Raw genomic sequence first — 20,209 nt, forward strand, 5'->3', positions numbered from 1 at the left:
GTTCTGGGTTTGCAAATGCAGTTATCTCTAACCTGTGGCCAAGATAGAGCACAAATTTAAATAAAAGTTTGAACCACTGATATTATGTAAATTACCTCATATGAGAAAGCATGTAACAACTGTATTTCCTCCTGAGAAGAACTAAAACTTCGTTGGTTTTGGTGCTGATGGCTTGTACCTAGCCACTGCATAAAATTGAAATATTTCAGCGAATAAACAATCCCGAAATAAAAGTTGGAAAGAATAAGAGCACTTTATGTAGACAGAAAGAACTCTGACGTTCCAAATGCGATGTTTCTGTTCGGTCTCTTCGGTTACGGGGCTGCCTGTTGGCAGTTACCGCACAGGTGCTGCAGCAGCAGTGGCTTTTGCCAGGCTGAGTCTCCCGCATGCACACTGACGGCTCGGCTCCTAGCTGGGTCTGCGCTGCGCCGTGCAAGGGCTTCGGCAGCGCCCCTCGACAGGAATGTGAGCTCGGGGCAGCTCATGGGGACGTGGTGTCAGACCAGATAGAACAGAAACTGGTTTCAGTTGCACAATCAGAAATATTTATGTTAGGGTCGTGTTGATATTTAAATACTTCATCCCTTTTCGTGGCAGAAAAACAAAGAGCTTATGCAAAACGTATTTTTTTTTTCTATAAAGAAAAAAGATAAACAGCTTTGTGGAGATAACGTAGATCTTCACCAGTCTTTCAGTGCAAGCTTGTTTTCTGCACAGCCACTGAAGTATTGGTGTTCCTCATCAGAAGAAAAGTTATTCTGTAGGTGGTGGAAGCTGGTTAATCTTACTATAAATTTGACTTGTCTGCTTGAAGCATCTTCTTTCCCTGTGCATTGCAGTGTTGCCAGCTACACTGGTCAATGAGCTTATTTTGTTGGATAGGGTGAGGAGGAAGGAATCATGTAAGCCTAATTCCTTAAGCCAAGCAACACAACAACCCAGGCATTTTGACAGTTAAAGTTGACATGTGAGCAGAAAACGCATAGTATCACATAAAAGCCTGGTAGATTGAATGAAGATACAATGTGACAAAGTCAGAGCTTCCTGATGTGAATTTACAGAACTGTGAAACAGGATCCCAGCCCAGGCTTTGAAGAAGGCAGGGCATTTGGAGTAGGAGTGCCATAGTGCAATTCTGAGATTTCATCTGGACTACAGTATATGCAATTCTGGTTGCCTCTTAATCAGTAAAGATGAATTCAGAATGGGGAAGATACAAAAACTCGCTGCAAAGTCACTGTGTGTGCTTGCTTTGGTCCTTACTCTGTGCGTATAGTAAAATAGGCTTTATAAAGGAGTAAAAGTCAATAAGATAAGAAGTGAAGCTTTAAGAAACTTTCTGAAATGCTTGAAAAGTAAATGTTAAAATTCGAAGCAACTGATGAGACAGCATTTGGAAATTTTTTTGGCTTTAGGTCAAGTAATATTTTAAGAACTCCATCAGAAGGCTGTCTTCATGGGTACCTTACTGTTATTTTTCTGACAGGAATTGTCATTCAGGGTCAATTTAGAGGACATTCAATCCAAGCTCTTGTAACTATGGTAGTCTGCCTTAGGTCAGGCCTGATGTTTGCAGAGCTGACAAGAAGAGATTGTTACCTAACCCTGCTAAGTGCAGTGGCCTTTACATTGATGAAGTCAGGCTCAACATGTAGACCTTGTACATAAGAAATGTCTTCTAGCAGGTGCCTGCTGTTGTAAGTCAACTTTGTGGGAATTTTGCAGCTCAGGGCGAATTATTGATCTTAAGGGTTTTCTGTAGGAAGAGCAGTAGGAATTCAGATCTGCATTCCTGTTGAATATTTCTTTGAATAAAATTTTTGAACATAATGTGCATGTATCAGCTTTTTGATAGGAAAGCGTAGTCAAACTAGAAACTGATACTCTCTGAGGAGCAAGCAATAGGTATCTTGTTGAGATCAGCACTGTTATACTCAGAACATGCCATTTCTTTATCAAGTTGAGAATACGAGTCTGTGTAGTGAAGTATATTCAACACTCTTAAACTAGCAAGTGCTGGAAACTGGACTCTTCCAAGTAACTATTTTATGATTTTGAGACCGGTAAATTCATGCTTCAGTTTGGGAGGTTATCACAGCTTTTCTTTGGGGAAATATGCTTCTCTGAATTTTTTTGGCTTACTTGCATTGTTCTGGGGGAAGGGAAGGTACCAACAGAATGAGCTATTATTACTGTTAAACGTTCAGGATTGTTCTTTAAAAATACAAAATCTCAATACTATATATCTGAGTGCTTCATTTACAAGCTAATTGACAGAAAATGGCCCTAGGTTTAAAATATATTTACACAGACTACTTTAAATTGTGAATCTAGAGTATAATTTATGCCAGTCTGACTCCTGGAGGCTGGAACAGAAGCAGGTGAGTGAAGGACTCAACGGGGGAAGCTCAAACACTTGTTGCTCCTGTCACTGTGCCATGTGCCCCAGCTCCTTTGCTCTGTCTGGGGAGGCGGGAGGGAGCTCGGCCTCTGGGGGCCGGGCTGCAAAATTGTCACTTGCATGGGCCGACCCAGGCCTTCTGCTCCTTCAGCAGCTGCCAGGTGATTGTGCCACTGTACTCGGCACTGGTGAGGCTGCACCTTGAATACTCTGTTCAGTTTTGGGCCACTGGTCCTAAGAAGGACATTGAGGTGCTGGAGAGAGTTCAGAGGAGGGTGATGAGGCTGGTGAGGGGTCTGGAGCACAAGTCTGATGAGGAGCGGCTGAGGGAGCTGGGGCTGCTCAGCCTGGAGAAAAGGAGGCTGAGGGGAGACCTTATCGCTGTCTATAACTACCTGAAAGGAGGCTGGAGCATGGAGGGGGTTGGGCTCTTCTCCCAAGTAGCAAGTGATAGGATGAGAGGAAATGGCCTCAAGTTGCACCAGGGGAGATTTAGATTAAATATTAGGAAAGAACTCTTCACAGAAGGGGTTGTCAGGCATTGGAACAGGCTGCCCAGGGAAGTGGTGGAGTCACCATCCCTGGAGGTGTTTAGAAGGCATTTAGACGAGGTTCTTAGGGACATGGTTCAGTGCTAGAGTTAGGTTATGGTTGGACTCGGTGATTCTGAGGGTCTCTTCCAGCCATAATCATTCTATGATGGTCTTTAGTGTTTCAGCTCTCTGTATCGTTCAGCCAGCTGGGTAGAACCGTGTGGTTGGGGATCTCTAAGGGATTGGTTCTTTCCATGTAACCTACTTTATTTTGTGGATTTGAGCATGGGAGTTCACTGGCTGCCTGAGGTTTCTGCATTTGCTCTGTGTCATTTGAAGTGACATTCAGTTTTGTAGTAGCAGGATATGTCTGTATCCTAGGATAAAGACTTGTGGGCACTTAAAATCATATTAACTGTTTCCCTGGAAAGTCACTTTTGATAGTACACATAGTTGTGAATAAAACAGACAGCTGGGAAGCTGGAAAAAAAAAAACAGCTTGGCAAAAATCAAACATGGAAGGTATTCAAATAGTTGAGGAAGCTTTACCCTTGGATATGATCAATTAGGTGCTGTTGTATCATAAAAATAGAGATCTCTTCCTCGGAATTAAAGTTTATAAGGCTCCAAGAATGTTTCTGCTTCTGAAACATCCAGTTACAGCTTTTTTTTGTTTTAACCAGCATTAATTTTGTAATTTTGCTGCCATGTCAGATGTTTGTTTCTAGGAAACAGGCCTCCAGCCTTTGTTTGTTGTGTGGTTTTTTCCCCCCCCTTTCCTCTTGGGGGCTGTACTTTCTAATTAAGTTTCCTGAAGGATTTTTTTCCAGTCTTGTGTAAGATAGTTTCCAATGTAGATACCGGAATGCGTTTTCTCTGTAGTTTCCAGTCTTTAGCATTTCGAATTCTAGAAAAAAATAAAGTGGTAGTAGAGGCTGTGGTTCCTCATAGTCAGTGCACACCACTTGCTCTTGGGCTCCAAACCTTGATGCCAAGACAGGTGCTCCCCAAAGTATGGATGAGTAAATGGCAAACAAATATCGTAGGGAGTCTCGCTACAGGGGACTGAACTTCATTTTGTGACGCTTTGATGTTATCAACATCCTATCAGTTAACGTGTGCAGTGGCATGGGAGCAGAGTGTGAATGGATAATTGAAGAAATAAGGGTCTAAATTATTCTCATAGCCTAAACAAGATAAATATTTAAATGAGACAGCGCAGTATTTATTTTTGGTGGAACTACATCTAGCTGTATTTAGTTTGCTTTTCCTTAACCCAATGAAAAATAGTACTTTTTTTTTGCTTTAATCTTATGAAATATATAATGGAAACTTTTTTCTGCTTTGACTTGTGTTTTTAATACAGGTAATCAGAGGACTGCTCAAATTTTGGCCAAAAACTTGCAGTCAGAAAGAGGTTGGTTTTGTCTCTTGTTTCTGGTGTTTGCTGTGATGTAGAATGTAGGGCGGGCTCTGCTGGCCTTTGCAGGAAACTTTGCAGGAAAACTTGCAGTTCTTGAAGCTTCTTGAGGTGCTCGTCTTCGTCATGCAACTCAATGCAACTGCTTTATATGTCTGTTCTTAATATGGTGTTACTATGTTAAAATTATATTAAAAGTTGCATTCTAATTAAGATACTGTCTAGAGAAACAATTTTTCAAGGTGAGAAGTATGTTAGGAGATATAGAGCAGGTAGGAGATGGTCATCTGCAATGTGACACAGACTTAGCAATTGAGATACCAAATAAGTGTCTGGTAAAGCATACATACATTCTTCTGCTGTTGTATAAAAATAACTTTCAACGGTCTTTGGGAAATGCTTTTTCCTTGTTTCTTCTATGTAGTTAAAATGAGTATAAAAATCAGGAGTTTGATTTATGCCGCCAGAAGCCGCCCTTCCAGCTCTTTACAAGTGGGGTCCCTTAACACTGTTGTCCCTGTTTGTGAGTGGTGTTGAATTTTTGGGTGCCACGTACCTTGTGTTCTGCTGGTTGTAAGTTAAAACGGGAATTAACTATTTATCACTTCAAAAGCTACCTTGGAGATCTCAGATAACGGTAACCTCTGCAGCCATTCTCGAAGAAATAAAATGTTCTAGGATTTATTTTAACTGTAAAAAACCATATTCTGCAGAAGTTCTGTGATGTGTTTAGAGCAGGTACACAAAAGAAGAAATCCAAGATGAGAGCAGAAACCTGGTCACTGAAACTGATGATTAGATTCTTTCAGGCTGCAAAAAACCTGTGGGTGTTTAATGCATTGTAATTACAGACAGTGTTCCTTGCGGGAGTCATGACTAATGTATAAGCTGTATTTTATTTGCTTCTGGTTACAGTGGCGATATCAAACATACTTATGCTTTTTGATATATTTCTTTTATACAAACAGGTAATGTTTTTAGGTGAAATTGAAGAAATCTTAGATGTAATAGAACCGACGCAATTCAAAAAAATAGAAGAGCCTTTATTTAAGCAAATATCCAAGTGTGTGTCAAGTTCACATTTTCAGGTAAAAAAAAAAAATATATATATATATATCTAAAAAAAATCACTCGTAGTAATTTATTTTGTGTCTGTTGACCCCTAAACTCTGTATTTCAGGTTGCAGAGCGAGCTTTGTACTTCTGGAATAATGAATATATTCTTAGCCTGATTGAGGAGAATATTGATAAAATTCTACCAATTATGTTTGGTAGTTTATACAAGATCTCCAAAGAACACTGGAATCCGTATGTAACATTTAACTTTATCTGTAGTACTATAAATAAGTCGTCCACTGTTTCAGATTTGTATTTTAAGCTTGTAAATATGACTTCATTTTCACTTAAATCTGATGAAATCAATGAGATTATGGGTGCTAAAACAGATGTAATTTTCAGCTATATTTTGCGTTCACTGTCTGCATTGTTATGATGGAGACCTGGAATTTATTGAAAAAGTATGAGGAAATCGGATGATGGTCTTCATACTATAATCACATTTAATCTTATGCGTTAGTTAAAAATGCAAATTGATACTACTTAAAGCAAAACAATTTCCAGGGGATGCTTCTGCTGCAGTTACGCTTTAAGTAGTAAAGTTAAAGTTAAGTCCTTTAGTACTTCAGATGAATAAAATTCTGTCAGCGTCTTTTTAAGTAGTTACTGCTGCCCAGTGAAGTAAGTGGGAAAAGATACTGTTGGAGAAGAGCAATGCCTACCACTATGAAGCGTGGTAGGAATGACAAATGAGCGACTATTTCATTTTATATGTAATGCCACAAGTTAAATATTAGTATTTCTACACCATGTTTGAAGGCAGCAGTAACTACATGGAAATACTAGGAAGCAAAGTTTGCTCGTCTCCACCATCCCAAATTGAAGTTGCAAATGAGTTTGCAGAAAGTAAAGCTCGCACAAAAGCCAGGATAGGCAGGAGATCCCTGCAGCGTTTCAGTAAATCCAGTGTCCTGTTCCAAGCCCTCAGAAGCTCTGAAATTATTCTGAGTTTACCTAGATGGTATGTCTAGTTGCAAATGTATCCGCTGAGACTGAATATAAATTTTGGAGAACTAGTTCTTGGAGCATGAATAGTACTTGGGACCTCAACCAGTTTGGAAGATGTCTCTCTCTACCTTGTAACAGACAGGTGGCTTTTTATAAGGGAAGTAAAAGGCACAGGGTAACTGTATGGACACAAAATCTAACCCTTTGGTTTTAAACTGTTTTGGAGGGCAGAGAAATGGGCTTATATCCATTTAGTGGTTTGATGTGGACTTAACTACTTGCTCAAAATCCAGCTTTTCCTCTCAGAAAATCAAAATTCAAAATAATGTTTAAAATGTTTAATTTTATTGCTATTTCTGTGTCTAATTGAGAGTGGGCTTAAAGGAGATAACCTTAAATATTGTTTAACTTATTGAAATATGAGTGCCTTCACAAAAATTAGAGTAACACCGAACATGTAAATACAGCCAGTCATTTAAGACACAGCCAGTGTTGCTCAAGCTCTTCAGTTTCTTAAAGCGACTGAGATACTGAAACTGTTGTGTGATGTTGTCAGTTCAGTTCTCTAGTGGGGTATATGCAGCAAAGTATCTGCTGCCCAGAAATGCTTCTGGTAGAGTTTTTAGTAGCTGTATTAAACCACACACCTGTGGTTCCTCTGCTGCACTGTTTTGCCCAGTCTTGAAGCTATTAGCCAGAAGTTTATTCTTCTAGACTCTCACATTTCATTACTCAAATCTTAAATTGTTTTTAAAATTGGCTTATTAAATGCTAACATAAATGAATGGCTTTGTAGTACAGCCACAGTACTATTATGTCCTGTGCAATTACAAGAGTTAGGAATTTAATTAGACACTTCAAAAAAATGCTTAAATATGCATTTTATTAATTTACAAAGGACATTATAATAAAGGATTTTGTCAGAAAGTCACTGACCTTACAGTAGTATCTTAAATAAGAAGCTCGGAGTTTAAAAAATAAGGGATGCCTTTTTACTGAAGTTAATTTTGTGTTAAGTAATTCTAATGGTTGTGTTTCTTCTGTTCTAGAACTATAGTGGCACTGGTATATAATGTGCTGAAAACCCTGATGGAAATGAATGGCAAGCTCTTTGATGAACTTACAAGCTCATATAAAGCAGAAAGGCAAAGGTACTGGTATTTTTCTTCCAAATGCATGTTGATGAATACAGATCTAAAATGTACCAGCTAAAAAGAAACAGCTTCACTCTTGTGGCTGTGGGGTTCTGTAGTGGAAATGCTCAGCAGATGCTGGCTCTGGGTGCCACTCGAGTATGCAGCGCCCACGCAGGTGTGGGGCAGCGCTGGGGTGGAAGCTGAAGACCGTGGAGGCGGCAGGATGTGGCAGCGCTGGGTTAACGGTTGGACTCGATGATCTTAAAGGACTTTTTCAACCAAAACCATTCTATGAAGGCCCCATCCCCTTGTCCAGCCTGGGAAAACTGGGCTCAGCTGCTGCTGCTCTGAGGGGCCACCTGGGGCCGGCTCTGCTGCTTCGGGGGTGTTGTCCGAAGGAAGAGCTGGAGAATCTCTCACGCAGCTCAGCTAAAATTTCTCGTATCCTCCCAAGCAGGGAGGTTGAAGAGGAAGCAGGGCACACGTTATCCTGAGCCGGCTGAGACCCCATGCTGTGTCTCCTTTCAGTAGCTGTGCTTTTCTCCACAAAAGATGCTTGGTCCCTTAAGTTGTTTGCATGTGATAAAGCATCTCCTTAGAATTGCAGTCATCTGTGCAGAGCCACACTACAGCAGTTGTCCGAGTTTGCTGGAGGAAATTTGGAGTTTTACCACTAACTGTTACCAATTTGTATGCTCACGTTTTAATAGAGGAAACCGTAATTGCCTCTAAAAGTAGCTTTGGAGAAAAACTTAAACTAGATGTAAATGGTGGTTGTTAATTAACTGCATCTCCACATTACACGTAAAACACATCTGAAATTGGTATTTCACTCTTTGTTTTACAGAGAGAAAAAGAAAGAATTGGAACGTGAAGAATTGTGGAGAAAGCTGGAGGAGTTAAAGCTTAAGAAGGCTATGGTAGAAAAACAGAACAGCACTCACAATGTGCTAAATGCACACAATACAAGTGCCAAATAAAAGAAATTACCACCTCTACTCGGCAGACATACTTTTTTGTACCCTTTTGAAATGCATAAGGATTTGCAAAAGAAACCTCATCAGTATAATAGAAACAGCCATTTTTTTTCTCTGGCAAATGTAAAGATTTGAATTTAAATACAGCAGTTAAGTGATGTCATTACCACAGCATATTGTAAATTTGTCTAATTATTGATATACTGTCACTTCCAACGTTTCATAGAACTGAATTATCATTGTTAATGAGTGAAATCATTACGGGAGTGGTGAGAATTATGACTTGAATTTTTGATTGTGTTGCACATAGGTGGTATAGTTTGCTATGTACATTTTTTTTCCTTGTTTTATATGTGCTTTTCACATCGCTGCATACTTTGGTTAAGATTATAGAAAGGCTTCTAGTTGTGCTGTATTTTCTCAAATAAAACCAAGGTACGTTACCAGTAACTTGGGATATTCAGAGTATGTGCCCCTTACAGCACTGAAAGGAACTTGGCTGTGGCGCTGCCCTTGGATTCAGATTTAACACTCACCTTAGAATGAGGCTGGACAGGCTGGGGTGGTCCATGTGTCTGACCTACCACGTGGTGAGTGCCTCTACCCCATTCTCGCTGCCTTTTGGTCCTGGGCTGCTTAGAGATTTCCTCCTGCTGCAGCTGAGGATGGAGCTTCCTCCATAGAGCCCATCAATGATGCTCCTCATCAGCCCAAGGATGCCCTGCAGAGTAGTGCAGGTCTCCTAGAGACCATCGTGGATGCTTCTGCATTAGTTTTAGCATCTCATTGACTGAAGAGTAAGACCAAAATTGGGATGAATTTTTTTTTTTAGTAAGGAGGGAAAGGTGTAAAGAGAGAGTTCCTTGTTTTATTTAAAGAAAATACAGGCTGTTTCTTAAAGGTGAAAAGTTGACAATAGAAGTCTTGTCTGTTTACTTGATCAAGTATTTTTCACATCTTTTATCAGAGTACCATTCCAATCTCTTAAATTGCAGTTGTGTGGAAAACTTTTGTAATGAAAGATCTTTGGGGAATTGAGCAGCATTCAATAAAGTCTTTATGTTTGTATTTAGTGCTGTATATCACATCTTTGTGTTTATAAAGACCAGGAGAACTAGAATGGCTTTAACAACCAACCTGTTAACCGCACGTGCGTCTGAATAACCTGGGGCTTTTCAGAGAGTGGCACAAGTGCAGGAGGCACAGGCTGCTGGGCTTTCATTTTTGCCAGCAGGGCAGAAGCTCCACTTGGCTCTGTGTGGTACAAGCAGGTGCTGGTCAGAACAGCTCAGGCAGGTGTGTGTCCTGGGCTCGTCTTACCTATTGCTGGGCTGGTTTTCTGACTTCACTCAGTTTCCTGGGGAGAAAAAAATCTTTACTGTGCTGTTTCAGTTGCCTTTATTACACTTTTTTTGTTACTTCATTTTCTTTGTCTCCCAAGTAGTTGTGTTTCACAGAGGAAATGGGAATAACACTGCCTGAAGTGACTTCCACTTCCAAGAAGTTGCTACTCTCTACATGTCAGTTTTACATGAAAAGGCTACATAATCAGTTCAACAAAGTAGATTCTGCCTTGGTAAGTAGCTGCCCAAAATTTTTGGGGGAAAAACATCATTCACTTTTCATGGTGTTTCTTGAAGTCCTGAAACCAGATGTTGAACACCCTGGGGCTTGCACAGGTGTGCTCTGCCAGCTCAGGAGGGAAATCACTGTCATGGAGACACAGCTTACCTCAGTTTAATATTTTAGTGTATTTTTTCCATATAAGAATAAAACCTAAGATATAAGATATATCTTATATCTAAGATATAAAATATTTTCAGCTGCTCTAAAGTCTAGGTGAAATAAATTATACAGACATTGGGGAATCTTAACACCTTGCAATGGTGCAAAGAACAAGTTGTAGTTGTTATGAGTTGTTAAAGAATTTACAAATATGGACATCAAGAATGAGTAATAGAAAAACAACACTAGCCGTAAGAGGCCATTTCCAACAAATTGTGTAACACTTTGCTATTAGCATCACTCCTATAAATAGACACACAAAAGAAAGGTTTTTTGGCTGGCATCAGGTGGCCTCCTCCAGTAACAATGTTTCCTTATAAAACAAAAAATCTTGATAGCTGAGATGTAGTGACTGAAGTTGATAAATATGGGAATTGCTTTGGAAAAAAAAAAAGTGCATTAAATAGAGCAGAAAGGAGCGCATCCTTTATTTAACCACACCTCCTGCTTAGCCTAGGGCTGGGGCGAAGTTATCTTCTAGCTCACTTTCTCTGACCTCATTAGCAAAAAAAGAACACAAAATGCAGTAGGATGCATTGGTACCTGATCAAGTTGTTCTCTCCCAATATTTTTGTAAAATCCAAGAAAAAGGTGCTGTAATATCATTTGTTAAAGGAACACTTGGGTGATTCTTTGACAGGGAGGAGCTGAGAGCTCAGCTGTCTCTGTACCTACGCTTTTGCTCTGGAAATCAGCTGGAAGTAGTAAATTTTGTTCTACACTGCCTCTTTAGAAGGCAAAAAAAAGAATGAGAGGGTACTTTTGATATACTTACTGTTCTTATTAATACTCTGTTAGTAGAGGATGGCAGAAGGAAATATGATTTGGCATGCTTCTTTGCTTGCAACAAAGCCTACAGAGCAAACACGGAGTGGTGTGCTGCTCCTGTTGCCTCCACAAGTCTGAGTCGGGCATCTGGACTAATAAAGGACTTATAAGGAAGAAAAAGACTACACCACTGCAGCACAGTTCGTTAGCACGCATTCTCTATATAATAGAGCAGCACATTTAAATGCCAGGCTGATGAAAGACTGTTTTGTACTTCCTTAGCAAAGACTTGGGGGAAGAGCACTAGCTTCAGACAGACTTTGAAATTGCCATCAGCTCAGCAGCCCAGGTATAGAGCTGAGTTTACTGATTGAGTTGGACTGATCAGGAATAGATTTTTGTTTTTCACCTTATCTTCTTGATCTAATACTCCTACCTAGACCACCTCCTGTACAGCACCAGCTGAATCTGGGAGCAGGTAGTTTCAATGAATGTACACAAGATCTTACTTGAAGTAATTTTTTTTTAATATTAAAGTCACTGTATTTTAAATCAAAAATTACAGGTAATAGACTTCCAGTGTATTTTAATGTGTACTCTGGAGAGGGGAGGCCAGACTGTTGTGTTGAGTGCTTTACCTTCCGTTCCACTCAACAGCATCGAGGAATTAACTGTGTGACGGCAGCAGATGCAGGTCACAGCTCATGTGAAAGTTCAATGGTCTCCTGTTCTGAGATGCATTCAAACACCATCCATTTTTTAGAGCTGAACCCTTACAGCGGTGATGTTCTGAACATGAGAGAATTGTCTCCTCCTCCCTTGGTCCCCTCATACATTGAGGTAAGCTTGTTAAATTTAGAGTAGAAAAGCATGAGTTAGTTAGACCTGTCCTAGAGTTAGCTCCTTTCTGAAGTTCAAAGGCCAGCTCAATAGTCTGTTCCTCCAGTCATTGTTTTTCCTGAAGAAAACATATCTGGTTTGCATCTTCAGTTGCTGTATGGCTGATCAAAGTTTACTCCAGTTACTTTCTGTCCCTTCTGTTATGCATAGTTAAAAGGCAGTCAGTCTTAGTTTATGTGGTTCATTGATTGACTCTTCCTCTTCAGATGTCTCTTTCGAATTTTGATCATCCACTTAACGCTTAACTTAGCAAAGTCTGCTGCTTTAAACAGAGCCAAAAAGATACCACAAAGAAGAGCAATCATGTTCCAGGGATTTGCTGTGACGATCTGAAAGAGATTAAAGATGTTATTCCCCTCATCTGACTCAGCATATATTAGACCTAGTCAGTAATAATTCCGTTTTTCAAAGTGAAGGGTTTTGCAGCTGCTTCTTTCTGCTGCAGAAGTGGCCTGTCATGCCTTCTCCACACATCTGCCTCACACCATGGTTTTTCTGATTCCTTCTGTCAGGAAGAAACCACTCTGTACCAGGGGTGAAATTTTTTAGACTATTTCAGGTTATTGGATTGTTTAAAACTTAAAATTAGCAGTTTAACTGTATCTCTAAAGATTATAGATTTAATTTACCATATTATTTAAAGATTTACAAAAATAAGCAGCTCAAAGCAGCAGCTACTGGAAGGCTTTAACAAGACAGCATCCTAAGGCTAATCCAAGTTTTGACAGTGGTAACTTGTTTCTGTAGACCTACAGCAAGTATTTTATGTTTCTGTTTTTATTCAAGAGTAGTTAAGTTTCTCTGTAGTTTGCAATTCTCACACCTCTAGGTACAAGGATGACTTCTAGGATCTCAGATGAAGCAAGCAGAGCTGGGCTCAGGCAGCAATGCAGTAGCACACTGCCCTGAGGGTCACGACCTGAACCAGTACAGCCGTGACAGCAGGCGTATGAAGGACCAACTCTTGACCTGCACGCTCTGTGTTTGCACTCCCATTTTGCGCAAGACAACAAGTACATTGTGGATGTTGCTGGTGATTTTGGTTGTCAGGTAGGGCCATTTTAAATGCAAAAATCTTAAACAGATTGTCTTTGCACACTTTGCAGTTCTGTGTTTTTCTGGGGAGGGCAAATGTACCTGACATTCTCCCTTCGAACACCAGGAAAACAAGATCTAGCTCACATGCCTGAATCACATGTACCCACAACACACACCTGCACAGCTTTGAAGTGTTCTAGTAGCTGAGTGGTTTTTGTCTGGCACATCATACACCTCTGACTACAGAATAGGAAATGGCCTCAAGTTGTACCAGTGGAGATTTAGATTAAATATTAGGAAAAAATTCTTCACGGAAAGGGTTGTCAGGCATTGGAACAGGCCGCCCGGGGAAGTGGTGGAGTCACCATCCCTGGAGCTGTTTAAAAGGCATTCAGATGAGGTTCTTAGGGACATGGTTTAGTGCTAGAGTTAGGTGAGGGTTTCTTCCAACCAAAATGATTCTATACTGAACTACATTTTTCAAGTGCTTTTTCTGCATTTGATTGCAGTACCAAATTCTCATCAAATAAGGGATAAAAAAACGTACTAGTTATTTATTTTTATTATTCTGATTTAAGCCTAGATTTTTTACTTGTCACTAAAAAGGCATTAAATCAAAAGCATGCTTATTTAAGCAGAAAGTTCAGATTTGACCTGAAGCTACACTTTGCTAGAACCCAGGGGATGTGCTTTTTCTTAGCTATGTGCACCTCTAGCTGCAAACAGAATGCTCCAAGCCAAGGAAAAGCATCAAATGGTCTTGACCTCTGCAGAACACACATTACTGGATATAAGGAAGAGCCTAGACTGAAATTTCAGAAGTACCCTTACTCTTCCTCTGAATTTCTGCTAGGACTGAGGTAACAGGCTTGCACACACACACAAACCATGAGTATGTACAAGCAGCCAATGATTTGAAAAGGGACTGGTGTTACTCACATCTTGAACAGTCTGTATAAATGGATCTTTCCATTCAAACACCACAAAAAACAGCTGGTCACTTCTTGGTTTAGTTCTCTGGTCAATATAGTTAACCACGCTAGTCTGGAGAGGGAAATAAAAACATGCAGGTTACCTCCTTCAGTGGTGTGATGAGTTGTCTGTACAACAGAAAAGGCTTGTAAGAAGGAGAAAAACAGCAGACTCATTCAGAGACTCGGCCGTTCTCTACCTGGAAAACGAGGTTACCAAAATCGGGAAAGGGCAGTTTCTTCCACCTGTCTCATGTTCATATTCTTTTTCTGTTTCTCACTCAGTGAAACACTGCAATACCATTTCTACACTGGTATTCAGGGCCTTTATTATGTCACATAGGTTTTTCCCTTTCAAGGGGGAAATAACATTTGCAGTGTTCATTTACTTGGAGTAAAACATCTTTTGGAAAGTCCTCATGAATAAATAATAAGCTATTTTTATCTACCAGAGAACTTCACAATGGTAGCAGGAAGACAAAAAAAATAACCAAAAAACAGCTGTAGGATAAAGCAGGAGATGCTAGCAAGTGCAGAATGAAAACAGAAGGGAAGGAAGCCCAGATGTTAACAAAACCGTACTTCCCAATACTGCCCATTAACCAGGTTACCGTTTTAAACTAGCAGTGACTGGCAGAGAGCTTCAGCACAATTCCACCAGTTTAGGGTACCAGCTCGATGTTACAGCCACATGAAACCATAGTCTTAAGACATCAGGTCTCAGAAGAACGTTTATCTTGTAACACACCCCCAGCCCAGAGGGGAACTACAGGGGTTCGTACACAGGCAGTCACACCAGTTTGTACCACCCCGAGCCACTAGGAGACAATATAAACCACTCAACAGCCAGGCAGTTACAGAACAGGAAAGCACCCAGAGTTGCAGCTGAAAACATGATGGAAGAACCACTCCCTTCTCCAGCCCTCAAAGGAGTTATTTACATCATGGTGAGTGCCCAGGGGTGTCCTGCTGCTCTTCCTACACTGGTTTAACACTGTACTGGAAGTAATCCAGCAGTACTGTAAGTTCATTTCAGGATTGTGACAGGAGCTATAGCTATGAAAACAGACATTGTATTACCTACCACAAAAACCTAGTTTCTTTACAAATACTTCACGATTTCTATCGGCCATCTCCACACACCCTGCCTGACCTGATTTTAGGCTGCCAACACGAAGAAGCAGGAGCTAGAACACTATGTGTGTCCATCCAGAGCACATGGGAGCTTCACCACCTCATGTTTTCTGGTCCAACACCTTTGCTGCAGGCTTACCCTGTACTTCTACAGCTCATTTAATAATTGCAGCATACCATCACTCCAACTACACTCATTCCAGAAAACCGCGCACCAGGAAGCACACAGTACACAAAGCTAAATGAAGGCAGTCAGCAGACTGACTGACTCTGGTAGTTGACCTAATATTTGTATCCACCTTTCTGGTATGCTGTCTCCCACTTTTAGATTTGAAAGGCTAATGGACTTCCTTATGCAATTTGAGAAGACACTGTCAAACAAAGCAAGTACAATTTAGGGCTATTTCAACTTCTATTGTATTGTTAAGAGGGATCTGCAATCCAAAATTCATATTTGTACTGATTCCTATTTCCTAGGGGTTTTGTGGTTTGTTTTTTTTTTTAATCAAACACACTCCACAAAACCAAATAAACCCAACACAGCATTCATCTACCCAGATGATCAGAATCATAACTGCTGGACTAAATGGATGTTCATGGTCACAAAAAGCTCAGGTTTTTCTGAGTTTCAATCAGCCTTTTGTTTCCACTTCACACCACGTTAGACTTGGGCACACAAAAGATGACTTTCAAAAGTGCTACACTAGGTAAGTACCAAATGGCAAGTGATACAGAGCTGTAGGTAATGTGGGATAGATAGACAACTGCTGTTAGCATATCCATGGCAGCAGCTGACTGATGCACCCTTTCCTCCAAACTAAGGCATAGCTTGGGACTTGCATGGATTTGGGCTTTGCCTCCTCCAGTGGAGCAGCAGGGTACCCACCTCAGTCACAGCTCTTGCTCTTCCCATAAGGCCCTAACTGTGAAAATTAAAGATCAGGGAACTAAAGATTCTGCATCATCTTAATCTCCACAAAGTACTCTTTCCAACTGTACATTACACTAAGAAACCATGTTGCCTCTGAAACACATACTGTCTGAAAAAGATTTATCTTAAAATTCTTGTTTCTCATCACCAACAAGACTCTCTATCCCCAGCCAACACTGGGAGCAAGATAAACTCAAAACACAATTAGTCTCTTGTGTGAACAGCACGGGAATGAAAGTCAAACTCATTTAATCTCTAGCTAAGTTTGCATTTCCCACCTGTGTATTTTCTAGTTTTAAATGATGCAAGAATTTGCTCCATTTTTATAAAGATACTCAACAGATAAAAATCCCAGTCCCCATCAAAAAGCAGACAGGAGAATGCTACAAAGGATAAAAGGCTTATGTTTACCTCTTCATCCTCATATCAGCCCTTGTGGTAACCTAAACACTACCTCTTTCCAATACCGGCTATTATTTAGACAATTCCTTTGGCAATTGTTCCACATCTTTAACTAAAGGCAGCTGTGTTAACATTTCTATGTCCGTCTCTTTGGACCCTTACCTCAGACTACAGCTGTCACAATACGTTCAAGCCCTGGACTTTCTCGCCTCCCCATTAGGGGATGTTTTCCTGAGATGTCTCACCAAGTCCTACCGACAGCCGCACACATCAAGACATTTACGCTTTTACAGAACCTTTCCCTGTTAAGAAAGGATGCAGCTGTACAGCCAAAACTGCTCAGTGGCAAGTGGCATAATAGATGCAAAGAAACAAACAAAACAAAAAAACCCCTCACAGGCCCCAAAAAACTCTTCCTGATGTTTTACTTTTTTACCTCTTGTTTGAACTCAACAGTCTCACTACCATCTTCTTCTTTTGTTTTCACCAAGGACATCTTGACCCAAGTTCGAAAGCCTCCGGAAAACTTCCAGCTTGAGTATGAACTTTCACAGTCCTTCATAAATTCTGCTTTTTCAGGACTAAAGGAAAAAGACCATTACATTACTGACTGAGCTCAGTGGTACCTGAGCGCTGTAGGCAGGAGAATGTCAGACCTACAGGCACTTCAAAATGCATTTACAATTCCTTTTATGTTTCAACTGCTAAAATTCAGCATACCTAAAATATTTTGAGTACTTACGTTTTGATTAATGGTACCACTTGCACTCACGTGTTCTTAATCGCAGAAGACTCACCTGGTGCCCCACCACCCTAGATTTCTACCTGCCCCCAGGACTGCTCTGCCTTATAAGGGAGCTTGGTTCTGTTCATCTGTCATCTCTGGGACAGAGGAGCAGAGTCAGGACCGCAGGAAACAATTCACCACAATGCTAGAAAGCAAGAGATGGAAGGAACAGCCTAGAGGCAGGGCAGGCTTCTCAGCCCATTGCTGGGATGCAAATAAACTGGTTGCAATGCAGACATACTTAAAAAGCTTTGCAATTTACATTCAGTGTATTCCTACTATTGTGGAAACACTGTACCTTTGGTGTAAGGCTCCCACCTTCAATACCATGGCTGTTTTCCCAAGTGCAATCACAGATATTTGTAGCCCCAGAACAGCAGGACTGCTTTGTATCTTTTTTTAATACTGCTACCATAACCCATTTTAAGGCTTCCAATACCTCTCATGCAGCAAGAGGTAATGAGGCATCTCTAAGGCATATCTGGTCTCCATCCCTTCTCTACCTACTGCACATGACACAATGAATTAACCAGGCTATTTACTTGGAGCTCCTCAGTACTGTGATTTTAGCTACTTCCATGTCATCTCTATGAAATAAGCCTGGCTCTGCAGCTGCTTTTTCAACAAGGTTTCATTTGAAATGAAGGGGTAGGCCACTGTGATGAGTCATAAATCATTAAAAGCACAGGCTGTATCTTTGTTTGTTACATTAGGTGCTTGATTAGTGATCCCACCAGGGTGGCAGTGCACGTCCTTAACCACCCCAAGGAAGATACAAGCAAAGCATCAGAACAAAACCGATCGCCTGACTGCTACTCACCATAAAAACCAATGACACTGGGAGACCTAATGAGACAATGATTTCTTCCCACTTCGGTATGTGGGTACAGCAGCAACTGATGGGACAGCACGGAAGAGCATGGGGGCTTTGCCACTCAGAGGAACAAATAAAATTAGCACTCTACAGGCCAGTCATATGCGTAATGCCTGACTAAAGCCAGCATCGTAGGAAAGCTTTCCAAACCAATGTGGAAAATCGAGGCAGGAAGTTATGACACAGAGCTGAACGTTACAGCCACAACTTAACATGGTAAACAGAGAGCAGTAGTATACTTTGCCTTTGACAGTAATTGTAGCCTTGAAAAGATTAATAATATCTTAGGAGAAGCTGTGGAGAAGTGATCTGAGAAGGCATCTCCCTGCATGTGCCCATAATCCAGACCACTGCCAGAGAGCCAGGAAAAATAAAAAGGAAGGGGTGGAATAGGGCAGGGAGAGCAGAGAGGCACAAGGTTTCTACAATTCATAGCGAATAGCAAATACAGCATCTTAAAAACCGCACACAGCTAGGTGAACACAAGACAGGCAAGGGATTTTAAAATTAAGAATAATTTTCCAGGCAGTTTATTTTAATTCCCTCTTCACCCCAAAGACAGACAACATACAAAGGTTGCACATTACTTCATTTTATTTTGTTCTTCTACCTATGATAGTGCCCTTTAGCTGTATGGTAAGATTCCCGAAATACTCTGCAGCAGGCTCTCCCAGGATATTAATGGCACCTCAAGACCATGCAAAAATTCCTCTATCACAGCAGAGAAAAAGAAGTGCAAGAGGCCACTGTCTCACTCAGGTGAGCTACAAAGCCCCACTCTCCCCACAGCCAGTGCTCTCTGGTGACCAGATGGTGTGGTACCAAACATCTCAACCCTTCTATGTTATCATTGATTTCTCTGCACACAGCAATCCAGACCAGAGACATGAACATGGAGTTCTGTTCAGACCCTTAAATAATCTCTGATCTGTTCAGACTGGTATTCATCATCTCACATGACTGTAAGTTATTTTACATGCTACACTAACAGTAGTTTTGTCAATAATATGTTCAAGAGGATTTTCTTCTTAACCCATGTATTATACTAATGACAGTTTAGGAAAGGAACTTGTATTTTTAACTACACTTTTTTGGTAATTTGCAAGGGTTTCATTATTTTCTTCCTTCCAATTAATATGGTACAGACAGCAGCTGCCACTGTCTTAAAAAAGAAAAAGAAAAAAGCCAGTGGCTGTATCCCTCCAACTCCCAGGCCAACAATAGCACACAGTCCAGCAGTGTTCTGTGATGGCCAGAACACACCTAGCATGCAGTGCCAGTTTCATGTAGTCTGTCGACCCAATTTTAACCCAGGAACAACAGAGAATAAAACCTCCAACAGAAACAGCTGTATCTTGAGTCCTCACCACTTGCTATGCCTTGAAAAATCCCTTAAAGATACAAGTTCCTAGATGCTATTTTTATTATTGCTGACACTTGCAGCAGCATTCACTGATACAATTATTGCTATTTAAAGCAAAAGTGAGCTGCACATAATCCTGCCTACACCGGAACTGTGGTGTAGATACAGCCGGACTCTTCTCACCAATTTCAAGGGAGTTTGGATTGTGATTTAAGATGATGGAATACCCTGCACATGTATCTTACAGCAGTCTGCCTGCCAAGCCCAACCTAAGCTGTTTACAGCCACGGCAAAAAAATGTATAGGTAATTATGATATATCATGAGTTTTAGCATATATCTCAATATCTTTAATAACACCTCACATTAATTGCTGGGCACAGTGCTAATAATATGCTCTCATAACCAGTGAGACACTTTGTCAGGAAAAGTAATTAACAGCAGCCAGTAACTGAAGTTTTTAGAGGCTGCATGGAAGGACAAAACTTGCGTTGTCAATATGCAACAGTTTCTACAGACATCTTTGTCCAGACTTCCCATCAACTAAATTTAGCAACCGCTGATGAACTGGAAATCATTTCTATTTTCTCTTCTGCTGGAAGTTGGACAGAACAAGTATATTCCACAAATGCATGTGGTTTCACATGCACTTCATAGTCAGGAGAAAACAAACCTTCAAGTTGCCTGAGCCTGGTCCAGTTGATGCCCCAGGACACCAGGACA

The 20,209-nt window shown here is 40.7% G+C and overlaps 2 protein-coding genes across 12 annotated transcripts in view; one reads left to right on the plus strand and one right to left on the minus strand.

The window, feature by feature from the left end:
- PPP2R5A (protein phosphatase 2 regulatory subunit B'alpha) overlaps positions 1-9,602 on the plus strand; it is a 46,905-nt gene extending 37,303 nt beyond the window's left edge. The window contains exons 9-13 of the mRNA XM_065058396.1: positions 4,304-4,354; positions 5,326-5,445; positions 5,538-5,665; positions 7,471-7,572; positions 8,405-9,602. Coding sequence (XP_064914468.1) covers positions 4,304-4,354; positions 5,326-5,445; positions 5,538-5,665; positions 7,471-7,572; positions 8,405-8,537 — 534 coding nt within the window. The 3' untranslated portion in view covers positions 8,538-9,602. The remainder of the gene's footprint in view (positions 1-4,303; positions 4,355-5,325; positions 5,446-5,537; positions 5,666-7,470; positions 7,573-8,404) is intronic.
- Positions 9,603-11,596: 1,994 nt separating this feature from the next.
- PACC1 (proton activated chloride channel 1) overlaps positions 11,597-20,209 on the minus strand; it is an 89,644-nt gene continuing 81,031 nt past the window's right edge. For 9 of the 11 annotated variants that reach the window (XM_065058408.1, XM_065058403.1, XM_065058407.1 and 6 more), the window contains 3 exons: positions 16,900-17,044; positions 13,965-14,069; positions 11,597-12,316 (listed from right to left, as the gene is read on the minus strand). In XM_065058408.1, coding sequence (XP_064914480.1) covers positions 12,155-12,316; positions 13,965-14,069; positions 16,900-17,044 — 412 coding nt within the window. In that variant the 3' untranslated portion in view covers positions 11,597-12,154. Of the gene's footprint in view, positions 12,317-13,964; positions 14,126-14,154; positions 14,197-16,899; positions 17,045-20,209 lie in introns of those variants that run through there. The other 2 variants (XM_065058402.1, XM_065058410.1) reach the window with 2 other exon arrangements.

Source organism: Columba livia, chromosome 3 (genome assembly GCF_036013475.1).
Source record: "Columba livia isolate bColLiv1 breed racing homer chromosome 3, bColLiv1.pat.W.v2, whole genome shotgun sequence".
NCBI lineage: Eukaryota > Metazoa > Chordata > Aves > Columbiformes > Columbidae > Columba > Columba livia.